At 42.3% G+C, this 12,905-nt stretch overlaps 1 protein-coding gene across 3 annotated transcripts in view; it reads left to right on the top strand.

Annotated features, from left to right (window-relative positions):
• LOC139415229 (estrogen receptor 2a) overlaps positions 1-12,905 on the top strand; it is a 38,414-nt gene that overhangs the window by 21,281 nt on the left and 4,228 nt on the right. For all 3 annotated transcript variants that reach the window (XM_071163158.1, XM_071163156.1, XM_071163157.1), the window contains 6 exons: positions 4,249-4,365; positions 7,904-8,212; positions 9,035-9,173; positions 9,289-9,422; positions 10,064-10,247; positions 12,593-12,857. In XM_071163158.1, the coding sequence (XP_071019259.1) occupies positions 4,249-4,365; positions 7,904-8,212; positions 9,035-9,173; positions 9,289-9,422; positions 10,064-10,247; positions 12,593-12,857 (1,148 nt within the window). The remainder of the gene's footprint in view (positions 1-4,248; positions 4,366-7,903; positions 8,213-9,034; positions 9,174-9,288; positions 9,423-10,063; positions 10,248-12,592; positions 12,858-12,905) is intronic.

Here is a 12,905-nt window from a genome sequence, read left to right as displayed (position 1 = left end):
ATAATTTGCAAATAAATTCATAAAAAATTCTACAATGTGATTTTCTGTATTTTTTTTCTCATTTTGTCTGTCATAGTTGAAGTGTACCTATGATGAAAATTACAGGCCTCTCATCTTTTTAAGTGGGAGAACTTGCACAATTGGTGGCTGACTAAATACTTTTTTGCCCCAATGTAAATGAGTATGTAGTTTGGACAAGGGGATTGTGAATATCAATGACAATTGTTTTAGATCTATTTTACCTTTATGATCGCTGGAGACATGTGAAACCAGTCATATGGCAGCAAACTGAAGCATATCAACATATCACATTTTCCACAGTGACGGTAATGAAATGCTGGCCTTATAACCTTGAAGGGATGCAATTTAGAGACTCAAGCTATAGGTTTCAGTAGCCATGAGCAAATGACAGTATAGCGCCAAACCTACCAAGTTGATTTATCATTTCTAGAATGTTTTATTTATATGCCCAGACTTTTCACTGTATTTATTTTATAATTTGTATCGTGTTATATATTAGCCATTATCAGTAGCCTTTCTTTCCTCTGTCTCGTTCGTGTGGTTGTTCCTGAGGATCGTGAATCATGTTAGGCTAATGTATGATAAGTAATACGGGACATGTAGTCTACTTGAATCATTATGGAACAGCGACCATACGTGGCTGTTTAAACCTGGAGCCTGGTGCACGGTTCATGATGACTGGACCATTGTCATCACAGTTCAATGATTAGTGAGGATTATTAGAGTAGATTTATAGGAGTACTGTTCAACCCCTATTGTTTCAGGGATGGAACAATTGAATATGGCAACTTTCAAGATGAATCAAACCACTGTATTATTGATTTGCCAATATATTTTGTGCCTAAAGGCTCTCCCCCAAAAATTCTGAACTTTCCTAATCCTAAATAATACACAAGATCAGAGTATTTGTTTTGTATATTTCGATGGCTTTCTTTCCACTTCTGGATTTAGTGTCTCTTATTGATTCTGAAATGTGACACAACCACTGAAATATTTTGAACCGCTCTCTTCATATATTCTAGTGCATGGGTATGCAACCCTGTTCCTGGAGTTCCGTAGGTATTGTACCGCAGGATTTTGATCCAACTAGGCACCACACGTGACCAACTGATTTAATTGATCAGTTCAGGGATAAATTCAACACACCTGGTCTTCCAGATCGATTAAATCAAAAACATGAAGTGCCTGCAGCACTCCAGGATGAGGGTTGCCTGTCCTGGAGAGCTGGTCTGTCGATAAATTCAAATGAGAGGTATTTAAAGGGATGGTTTTCAATAAATGTATGGAAACCATATTGAATGAGAACTCTATAAGAAAATATATAGGCCAGCAAGTGGGAGTGTTTTCAGCAGTTTAAATAAATTCATGAATAGGACACACACACACACAAACACAACTCTGCAGCTTTAGTTAAGTGTCAACATACCTGATTCAACTAGTCAAAGTGTGTGAGTAATGAGTAGAGTTGGACGTATGACTGGTTGGCTGGAACAAAAACCTGCACCCACAGTGGTCCTCATAGGGTAACATTGCCCACACCTACTCAAGATGAAGAGGGGGAAAGAGGGAAATAGTGAGGTTCTTCAATAGATCATTTCACATCAGAAATACCTTCTGCTTTTACATCTTATTTACCACTAATCATATAAAGTCACCAGTGACAGCCCTCACAGATAGCTTGTGTTGTCAATCCTATTGGGCGTCTTTCTTCTGCTACCTTTGGGCCAGATTTACCAAGGCCAGGATTCAATCCGATCGTGCTTTGTCAACAATGTGTATTTTAAAGACAATGTTTCTGTGTTCGCAGAGACCACATTCACTGTAAACGCTGCATGTTGGAAATGACCATTAAATGGCACGTTAACGACAAAACGTGATCGGATTGAATCCCGGCCTAAGCATTTAGCACCACTATATGCTGAAAAGGGAATAAATATTGAGGATAGAACAAAAGGGTAAGGATACGGCCACATTGAGATGCATGACCACGAATGAAATTGTTCATCAATTGTCCGTTTTTGTCAGTCAAAAGTTCTCAACTGGGACAATCTACATACAGTTGAAGTTGGAAGTTTACTTACACCTTAGCTAAATACATTTAAACTCAGTTTTTCACAATTCCTGACATTTAATCCTAGTAAAAATGCCCTGTCTTAGTTCAGTTAGGATCACCACTTTATTTTAAGAATGTGAAATGTCAGAATAATAGTAGAGAGAATGATTTATTTCAGCTTTTATTTATTTCATCACATTCTCAGGGGGTCAGAAGTTTACATCCACTCAATTAGGTTTTAGTAGCATTGCCTTTAAATTGTTTAACTTCGGTCAAACGTTTCAGGTAGCCTACCACAAGCTTCCCACAATAAGTTGGGTGAATTTTGGCCCATTCCTCCTGTCAGAACTGGTGTAACTGAGTCAGGTTTGTAGGCCTCCTTTCTCGCACACTCTTTTTCAGTTCTGCCCACAAATATTCTATAGGATTGAGGTCAGGGCTTTGTGATGGCCACTCCAATATCTTGACTTTGTTATCCTTAAGCCATTTTGTCACAACTTTGGAAGTATGCTTGGGGTCATTGTCCATTTCGAAGACTCATTTGCAACCAATCTTTAACTTTAACAAGACTGATGTCTTGAGATGTTGCTTTAATTTATTCACATCATTTTCCTTCCTCATGAAGCCATCTATTTTGTGAAATGCATCAGTTCCTCCTGAGGCAAAGCACCCCCACAATATGATGCTGCCACCCCCGTGCTTCATGGTTGGGATGGTGTTCTCCGACTTGCAAGCCTCCCCCTTTTTCCTCCAAACATAATGATGGTCATTATGGCCAAACAGTTCTATTTTTGTTTCATCAGATCAGAGGACATTTCTCCAAAAAGTACGATCTTTGTCCCCATGTGCAGTTGCAAACCGTGGTCTGGCTTTTTTATGGTGGTTTTGGAGCAGTGGGTTCTTCCTTGCTGAGCGGCATTTCAGGTTATGTCGATATAGGACTAGTTTTTCTGTGGATATAGATACTTTTGTACCTGTTTCCTCCAGAATCTTCACAAGGTCCTTTGCTGTTGTGCTGGGATTGATTTGCACTTTTCACACCAAAGTACATTCATCTCTAGGAGACAGAACGCGTCTCCTTCCTGAGCGGTATGACGGCTGGGCGGGCCCCATGGTGTTTATACTTGCATACTATTGTTTGTACAGATGAACGTGGTACCAGGTATCAGGCGTTTGGAAATTGCTCCCAAGGATGAACCAAACTTGCGAAGGTCTACAATTTTTTTTCCTGTGGTCTTGGCTGATTTCTTTTGATTTTCCCATGATGTCAAGCAAAGAGGCGCTGAGTTGGAAGGTAGGCCTTGAAATGAATCCACAGGTACACCTCTAATTGACTCAGGCTAATTGACATCATTTATCAGAAGCTTCTAAAGCCATGACATCATTTTCTGGAATTTTCCAAGCTGTTTAAAGGTACAGTCAACTTAGTGTATTGTAAACTTCTGACCCACTGGAATTGTGATGCAGTGAGTCATAAATGAAATAATCTGTCTGTAAACAATTACTTGTGTCATGCACAAAGTAGATGTCCTAACCGACTTGCCAAAACTATAGTTTGTTAAGAAGACATTTGTGGAGTGGTTGAAAATGTGTGTGTGTGTGTGTGCGCGTGTGCATGTGTGTTTGTGTGTGAATCTCACATCTTAAAGGGATTAAAAGGAGACAAGCCAGGAAATGGTCTGCCGAAGTCCTCTCTCATTTCTCTCCACCCCATGGCAAAATGTGTACAATTGCACGAAATGAACTCTAAACGTACATTCTTTCTCTCCACTGTCAAGAGGGGTCTGTAAAAATGTTTTGTTCGCAATGTGGTGGGGGGGGGGGGGGGGGGGGGGGGGGGGGGGGGGGGGGGGGGGTGTTGCACATGTGGGTACACAGACCCGTGAGCAACTGCCTTCCCTCATGATGAGTTCAGATTTTTTTGTGGCCTAACCCCCATCAAAGTTGCCCATCCCTGAAGTAGAGGAACCTTTCCTCTCTCTCTCACTCTGACCTTTTATAATTGTTTTCTTGTATTTAGCTGCCAATGTACACATGGAATAAAACTAAACAAAATGTTTATCTTCCTCTTATCTCTTCTCTCCCTATCTACCCTTTGTAAACCTCTCTCTCTCTCTCTCTCTCTCTCTCTCTCTCTCTCTCTCTCTCTCTCTCTCTCTCTCTCTCTCTCTCAGGTCACAATGACTACATCTGCCCGGCGACCAACCAGTGCACTATCGATAAGAACCGCCGCAAGAGCTGCCAGGCGTGCCGCCTCCGCAAGTGCTACGAAGTGGGCATGACAAAGTGTGGTACGTGTCTCTCTCGCTTTCCTTACTACCCCTCCCTCCCTTTATCCTCCTTGTCTTCTACCTCCTTCACACTATCCTCACCCTAATCTTGCCAGTGGTGTTATTCACAAAGCGTCTCAGATCAAGCCCCCCCCCCTAACATATAATCATATTTATTATGACCTACTACAAAAATGATCCTGGACCAGTACTCCTACTCTGAGACGTTAAATACATACAGCTTCTATATAGTCCAGTGTGTGGCCAATGTTTGTGTGTCCAGTGCCTTAGAAATTGTTTATTTTTGATATGTGAATATTCCCCACTGGCTAGACTTTGCTCTCACAATGAGCAGAGGCACTGAGGATAGGATATAGTTACATACTCACACACATGCTCGCCCGGGGACCCACACATTCACACATGTTTGCAAGTGGACAAGAAATATAGTTGCTATTTGCTTTCTCTACTCTGTGAGCCTTGTGCATCAGGTGGATGTCTAGAATGTTTTGCTCCCTTCAATGTAATGATCTGTTTGTGCCAAGCTAAATTACGGTTCAGTTGCTATAGAGACACAGGTTGGTACGGTTGTCATTTCATTGTTTGTTGATCACACATTTCCTCATCAAGATGAACATTTTGATTTTAAATCCAAACCTAGATAGCAAAGTACAAGGCTACTTTATGCAAAACGACTGAAGTCTAGAAAGCATAGGGTGGCCGTCCTTTCGCTTGCCGTCGCAGTGGTGTGTCATTGACCACCTGCTGGGTGCCGGCGAACTGTGGCTTTGTGCCGATTCAACATGTAGAATCGTAAACTGGAAAAAGACAGCCGCTATTGTTGTCAGAGACACTTGCCCATTAATCGTTGTGGTGATATTCCCTCTCTTTCTATCTGTGAGATATAGAGTGCATTCGGAAAGTATTCAGACCCCTTGACTTTTTCCACATTTATGTTCTGTTACCGCATTATTCTAAAATTGATTAAGTCGTTTTTTTTCCCTCGTCAATCTACACTCAATACCCCATAAGGGTTTTACAAATGTATAAATAAAAAAAAAAACACAGAAATAGAGCTGAAAACACTCCCACTGGCTGGCCAATAGATGTTCTCATGGAGTTTTCATTCACTAGGGTTTTCCATACATTTATCTAAAGCCATCCCTTTAAATTTAGTGTACCTTTCATTTGAATTTATCAACAGACTCTCTAAAACAGGCGTAGGCAACTCTCGCCCTGGAGTGCTGCAGGCACTTCATGTTTTTGATTTAATTGACCTGGAAGACCAGGTGTGTTGAATTTATTGATCAGTTCGGCAAATGTATCCCTGAACTGATCAATTGGCTCAGTTGGTCACGTGTGGTGCCTAGTTGGAACAAAATCCTGCAGTACTGTGCATTCGGAAAGTGTTCAGAGCGCTTGACTTTTTCCACATTTTGGTACGGTAAAGCCTTATTCTGAAATGGATTAAATCGTTTTATATACACACACAATACCCCATAATGACAAAGCAAAAACAGGTTTTTAGAAATGTTTGCAAATTTATAGAGAAAAAAAATACGAAATATCACATTCACATATGTATTCAGACTCTTTACTCAGTACTTTGTTGAAGCACCTTTGGCAGCGATTACAGCCTCAAGTCTTCTTGGGTAGGACACTACAAGCTTGGCACACCAGTATTTGGGGAATTTCTACCATTCTTCTCTGCAGATCCTTTCAAGCTCTGTCAGGTTCGATGGGGACCGTCACTGCACAGCTATTTTCAGGTCTCTCCAGAGATGTTCGATCGCGTCCAAGTCCGGGCTCTGGCTGGGCCACTCAAAAACATTCAGAGACTTATCCCGAAGTCACTCCTGCGTTGTCTTGGCTGTGTGCTAAGGGTCGTTGTCCTGTTGGAAGGTTGAACCTTCGCCCCAGTCTGAGGTCCTGAGCACTTTGGAGCAGGTTTTCATTAAGGATCTCTCTACTTTACTCTGTTCATCTTTCCATCGATCCTGACTGGTCTCCCAGTCCCTGCTGCTGAAAAACATCCCCACAGCATGATGCTTCCACCACCATGCTTCACCATAGGGATGGTGCCAGGTTTCTTCCAAACTTGACATTTGGCATTCAGGCCAAACAGTTCAATCTTGGTTTCATCAGACCAGATAATATTGTTGCTCATCTGAGGGTCCTTTAGGTGCCTTTTGGCAAACTCTGTCATGGGGCTGTCATGTGCCTTTTACTGAGGAGTGGCCTCTGTCTGGCCACACTAACATAAAGGTCTGATTGGTGGAGTGCTGCAGAGATGATTGTCCTTCTGGAAGGTTCTCCCATCTCCACAGATGAACTCTGGAGCGCCATCAGAGTGTCCATCGGGTTCTTGGTCACCTCCCTGACCAAGGCCATTCTCCCCCGATTTCGCAGTTTTACCGGGCGGCCAGCTCTAGAAGAGTCTTGGTGTTTCCAAACTTCTTCCATTTAAGAATGATGGAGGTCACTGTGTTCTTGGGGACCTTCAATGCTGCAGAAATGTTTTAGTACCCTTATCCAGATCTGTGCCTCGACACAATCCTGTCTCGAAGCTCTACGGACAATTCCTTCGACCACATGGCTTGGTTTTTGCGCTGACATGCACTGTCTACTGTGTGACCTAATATAGACAGGTGTGTGCCTTTCCAAATCATGTCCAATAAATTGCATTTACCACAGGTGGACTCCATTTAAGGTGTAGAAACATCTCAAGGATGATCAATGGAAAGAGAATGCACCTGAGCCCAATTACAGTACTACAGTACTTGTCAAAAGTTTGGATACCGATCGATTCATTGCAGGGTTTTTCTTCATTTTTACTATTTTCTACAATGTAGAATAATCGTGAAGACATCAACACTATGAAATAAAACATACGGAATCATGTAGTAACCAAAAAAGTGTTAAACAAATCTAAATATATTTTATATTTGAGATTCTTCAAAGTATCAACCCTTTGCCTTGATGACAGCTTTGCACACTCTTGGAATTATCTCAACCAGCTTCACGAGGTATGGAATGGATTTCCATTAACAGTTGTGTCTTGTTAATTTGGGGAATTTATTTCCTTTTATTCCAAATTATGGCAAGAACAGCTCTAATAAGCAAAGAGAAATGACAGTCCATCATTAATTTAAGACACGAAGGTCAGTCAATCCGGAACAGTTCAAGAACTTTGAAAGTTTCTTCAAGTGCTGTCACAAAAAAATTGCTGCAAAGAAACCACTACTAAAGTACACAAATAATAAGTAGAGACACGAGCAATGGACATTAGACCGGTGGAAATGTTTCCTTTGGTCTGTCCAAATTTGAGATTTTTGGTTCCAACCGCCATGTCTTTGTGAAATGCAGAGTAGATGAACGGATGATCTCTGCATGGAGGAGGAGGTGTGATGGTGTGGGTTGCTTTGCTGGTGACATTGTCAGTGATTTTATTTAGAATTCAAGACACACTTAACCAGCATTCTGCAGTGATACACCATCCCATCTGATTTGCGCTTAGTGGGACTATAATTTGTTTTTCAACACCTCCTTTTTCCCTCAGGTATGCGTCGCGACCGCAGCAGCTACCGGGGTCATCAACCGAGGCGCGTGGGTCGCTTCTTCACCCGGGGCACTGCTAGCGGGCCCAAGCGGGTCCTAGCTGAGGGGAGCGAGCCAATCAAGGAACTCTGCCCCACAGTATTAACCCCGGAGCAGCTGATTGGCCGGATCATGGCGGCAGAGCCACCGGAGATCTTCCTCCAGAAGGACATGAGGAGGCCCCTGACGGAGGCCAACGTCATGATGTCACTCACCAACCTGGCCGACAAAGAGCTGGTCCACATGATCAGCTGGGCCAAGAAGATCCCAGGTTGGTGTTGATTGATTTATTGTCTGTTTTTCATCCACAATTAAAAAACAATACTTTCCTAGCATCATATGTTCAATTCTATTCCATTCTTTGTGCACAAGTTGAGTACAGCAGAAAAACTGTATAAAACATTGACACAATGAACAGGAGGCCGAAAAGTATTGTGTTCCTGTGTCCATGTAAAGCCTATATGTGTATCCTCTGTCAATGGGTGTGACAATAACAGAGTGACAGAGCGTTAAGTACAGCCTACTGTTGAGTAACCTGAATCAATTGAATACATTTTTCTTAACATTTTCTGGCATAACAGTGTAATAATGTTCTGTTATTATGTTATGCTGTGGAACCCCATTGTCTGCTAGGGTTGAAGTAAAGTAAAAGGTCATATGTAAATGGCTGTGCAGCTGATGTACAACGCATTGGACACAACGGTTGTGATACAGTGGAGAGATATTCTGCATTGAAGTAATAGGTTGTGCACAATGGTAGTGTAAACATTTTTGTTCTGACAAACACTCCAATGTATCACAAACATAAATGGTGTCACAATCATTGTGTCAAATGTGTTGTATATCAGTTCTACCTGAGTGTGTACGGAGCCATAATCTACTCACTGTTTGCTGTTCATAAATATGACTTTTTTGAGTATCATTATTACATTGCGAACAACAAAACCGCGTGTACCGTGAGCAGTATGCGGGAACATTGCCTTTAAATTTGAAACGTGCTGTAGCGCAGCTCTTCAGCACTATGGATTGAGTCTGACCCTAGATCAGCGCTCTGAGACGCTTTATGAATACGGGCCCTGCTATGTCTTTACAGGATTTGTGGACCTGTGCCTGTTCGACCAGGTGCACCTGTTGGAGTGCTGCTGGTTGGAGGTGCTGATGCTAGGGCTCATGTGGAGGTCTGTGGACCACCCTGGTAGGCTCATTTTTTCCCCCGACCTCAGCCTGAACAGGTGACCACCCTCTCTCTACTCCTGGATTAAGCATCTGTATGATTTCTAAAATATTTTCACAGTGGATCCAAAAGAAGTATTCAAATGCAGTGTGACTGTGTGTCTGTGTTTTCAGGGAAGAGGGGAGCTGTGTGCAGGGTTTCGTGGATATCTTTGACATGCTGCTAGCTGCCACCTCCAGGTTCAGAGAGCTCAAGCTGCAGAGGGAGGAGTACGTCTGCCTCAAGGCCATGATCCTCCTCAACTCCAGTACGTGGGTGTTAATGTGTGTGTTTGTGTTTGCGCATGAGTGTGTGTTTGTGTGTTATGCATCTGTTTGTCTGGCCTTCTGTCTGTACTTTTGTCTGTCGGTACTGCATCTTTATAAGTATTTTTTACTTCCCATTTTATTTATTTATATCATGCATATCAAGATTAACCACAAGTCTGTTGGACCATTTATCCAGTGTAATCCTATCTGTTTGGGAGTCTAGGGAGGGTTGGCAAGGACAACCAGAGGAATAACTCACTCTGACAAGGCCTAATGAGAACACTGTCTCTCTCTACTCCCATCATAGTTACTGTTTAACACTTAAAGACCTAACAGTCAGAACCTGTTTCAAGGTCAGTGGATCACGAAAAATAACATTTTGTTTCACTTAACTGTAACCAAAGTAATCGCATTTAATAATGCTACATGTTGGAAATTATTTATGAAGTGTAGCAAAGGTGGTTTGGTGAAATGTGCTTGCACAATAAGTCACCTTTCCTGAGACCTGAAGATTTTTGCTAGCTCCCAGAGATAAAGGCTTGGCTTTAGTGCAGAGGGCTAATGTGGTTTTGAGTCATTGCGACAACTACAATTACGTTTTTTCTTTATTTTCTCAACTGTGTGTGTTTTGTGGTCGCAGACATGTGCCTGAGCTCCTCGGAGGGGAGTGAAGAGCTGCAGAGTCGCTCGAAGCTCCTGCGCTTGCTGGATGCCGTAACAGACGCACTGGTGTGGGCCATCGCAAAGACAGGCCTCAGCTTTCAGCAGCAGTCTGCGCGCCTCGCCCACCTGCTGATGCTGCTGTCACACATCCGCCACGTCAGGTACAGTAGCCACAATATGGCCACCGCTGTCACACTCGCAAGTTACCTCTCAGTCACCATCATTGCACTCACAAGTTATCGCTCAGGCATAATACAGTCACCATCTTCACTCTTGGCAGTTACAATATAGTCACCTCCGTCACACTTTGTAGTTACCGCTCAGGCAAAATACGATCAAAACTATCACACTAGCCAGTTATCATTTTGCCACTACGGTATAGTCAAATTTTCAATACGGTCACCGCCGTCAAGATTGAGCCACCACATTGTCACTACCGCCACGACTGAGACAACCATCACGACTGTTTGCTGCTACCACGAGTGATCTTTTAATTAAGCTTGCGTTATACAGAAAAAGATTTTCAACCAACATGGTGTTTACAAGGTAATCTGATGAAGACCATGGGCTCTACTCAATCAGATCCGCTTTAGCTGACATCCACATCGCGGTTGTTTTGGTGGTGTCGGAACTATGTAGATAAGTGAAAATTGACTTTGTCTGAGGATGACAGAGTGTAGGGGTCTACGACCCTAATATGATATACCATCTGACTCCATTATCATTTGAATACTATAGGCCCATAAAATGGATCTAACCAAGGTCACCACTCAGAACACTATAAAATGCACGTGTCTAGGTTTACCATTACGCAATTATTAAGAGGCTAAGGGACAAGGAGCTAATATCTTGCGATCAATGTCGCAAGATATTGAGCGTCTTTATTTCTATCATTGCCTTCAGAAAGTATTCACACCCCTTGACTTTCCACATTTTGTTGTGTTACAGCCTGATTTGAAAATTCATTAAATTGAGATTTTGTGACACTGGCCTACACACAATACCCCATTATTGTCAAAGTGGAATTATGTTTTTAGAAATGTTTACAAATGAATTAAAAATGAAAAGCTGAAATGTTTTGAGTCAATAACTAATGAACTCCTTAGGTTATGGCAACCCTAAATAAGTTCAGGAGTAAAATTGTGCTTAACAAGTCACAGAAGTTGCATGGACTCAATAATAGTAGTAGTGTTTAACATGATTTTTGAATGACTGTCTCATCTCTGTGCCCAACACATACAATTATCTGTAAGGTCCCTCAATCGAGCAGTGAATTTCAAACATAGATTCAACCACAAAAACCAGGGAGGTTTTCCAGTGACTCGCAAAGAAAGGCATCTATTAGTAGATGGGTAAAAAAAAAAGCAGACATTGAATATCCCTTTGAGCATGGTGAAGTTATTAATTACACTTTGGATTGTGTATCAATACACCCAGTCACAACAAAGGCACAGGCGTCCTTCCTAACTCAGTTGCTGGAGAGGAAGGAACCATGAGGCCAGAATTCAAATATTCCAAAACATGCATAAGGCATTAAAGCAAAACTGGTATAGAAATGACCTTTGTCCTGAATACAAAGCGTTATGTTTGGGGCAAATCCAACACAACACATCACTGAGTACCACTCTTCATATTTTCAAGCATGCTGCATCATGTTATGGATACGCTTGTAATCGGCAAGGACTAGGGAGTATTTTAGGATGAAAAGGAACAGAATAGATCTAAGCACAGGCAAAATCCTAGAGGGAAACCTGATTGTCTGCTTTCCAACTGACACTGGGAGTCAAATTCACCTTTCAGCAGGACAATAACCTAAAGATACCAAGACAACATTGAATGTTCCTGAATGGCCTAATTACAGTTTTGACTTAAATTGGCTCAAAATCTATGGCAAGACTTGGAAATGGCTGTCTAGCAATGATCAACAACCAACTTGTGAGAATTTTTATAATAACAATGTACAAATATTATACAATCCAGGTGTACAATTCTCTTAAGAGACTTGTACACCTCTTGAAAGACTCACAGCTGTAATAGTTGCCAAAGGTGATTCTAACATGTATTGACTCAGGGGTAGGATAATGAGATTCAATTTTCAATACATTAGCAAAAATGTCTAACAACATGTTTTGACTTTGTCATTATGAGGTATTGTGTGTAGATGGCTGAAAAAAAAATATATTGAATCAATTTTGAATTCAGGCTATAACGCACATTTTTTTGGAATAAGTCAAGGGGTGTGAATTCTTCCTGAAGGCACTCTAGGCTACACTTTCTCATTCGGAACTTCTAACACGACAATGAGCAACAAGAGCAGCTGCTCACCGATTTGACAGCTCTAACCAGTTCCACCAAGACACCGCTAAAACATTAGCATGCAGGTGTCAGCTATCACCGGTTAATACTTGATCTGATTGAATCTTTGCCCATTTCTGTGTATTTTCTTTTCTTCTGTATCACGAAAAGCAGTGAGTGTACATGACCTCTGTCTTTGCTCATTGTGCAGTAACAAGGGCATGGACCACCTGCACTGCATGAAGATGAAGAACATGGTGCCCCTGTACGACCTGCTGCTGGAGATGCTGGATGCCCACATCATGCACAGCCCACGGCTGCCCCACCAAGCCAACTCAGTGGGCCCCTGTCCAGAGGTGAGCCACCCGCAGCCCACCACCTCAGCAGCTGCCCCGGCCAGACATGGACCCCCAGCAGCAGAAGCGAGCCTCAACAGCAGGAGCAATTGGACTGCAGGGACCCCGGTAGAAAGACAGGTATACACTCCTGTCTCATGTCATTCCTTCTCCTGCCGTTTTGCCCTT

This window comes from Oncorhynchus clarkii, chromosome 8, assembly GCF_045791955.1.
Source record: "Oncorhynchus clarkii lewisi isolate Uvic-CL-2024 chromosome 8, UVic_Ocla_1.0, whole genome shotgun sequence".
Lineage (NCBI taxonomy): Eukaryota > Metazoa > Chordata > Actinopteri > Salmoniformes > Salmonidae > Oncorhynchus > Oncorhynchus clarkii.
Note: the sequence above shows the minus strand (reverse complement) of the source record. Positions and strands in the feature narration are given on the sequence as shown.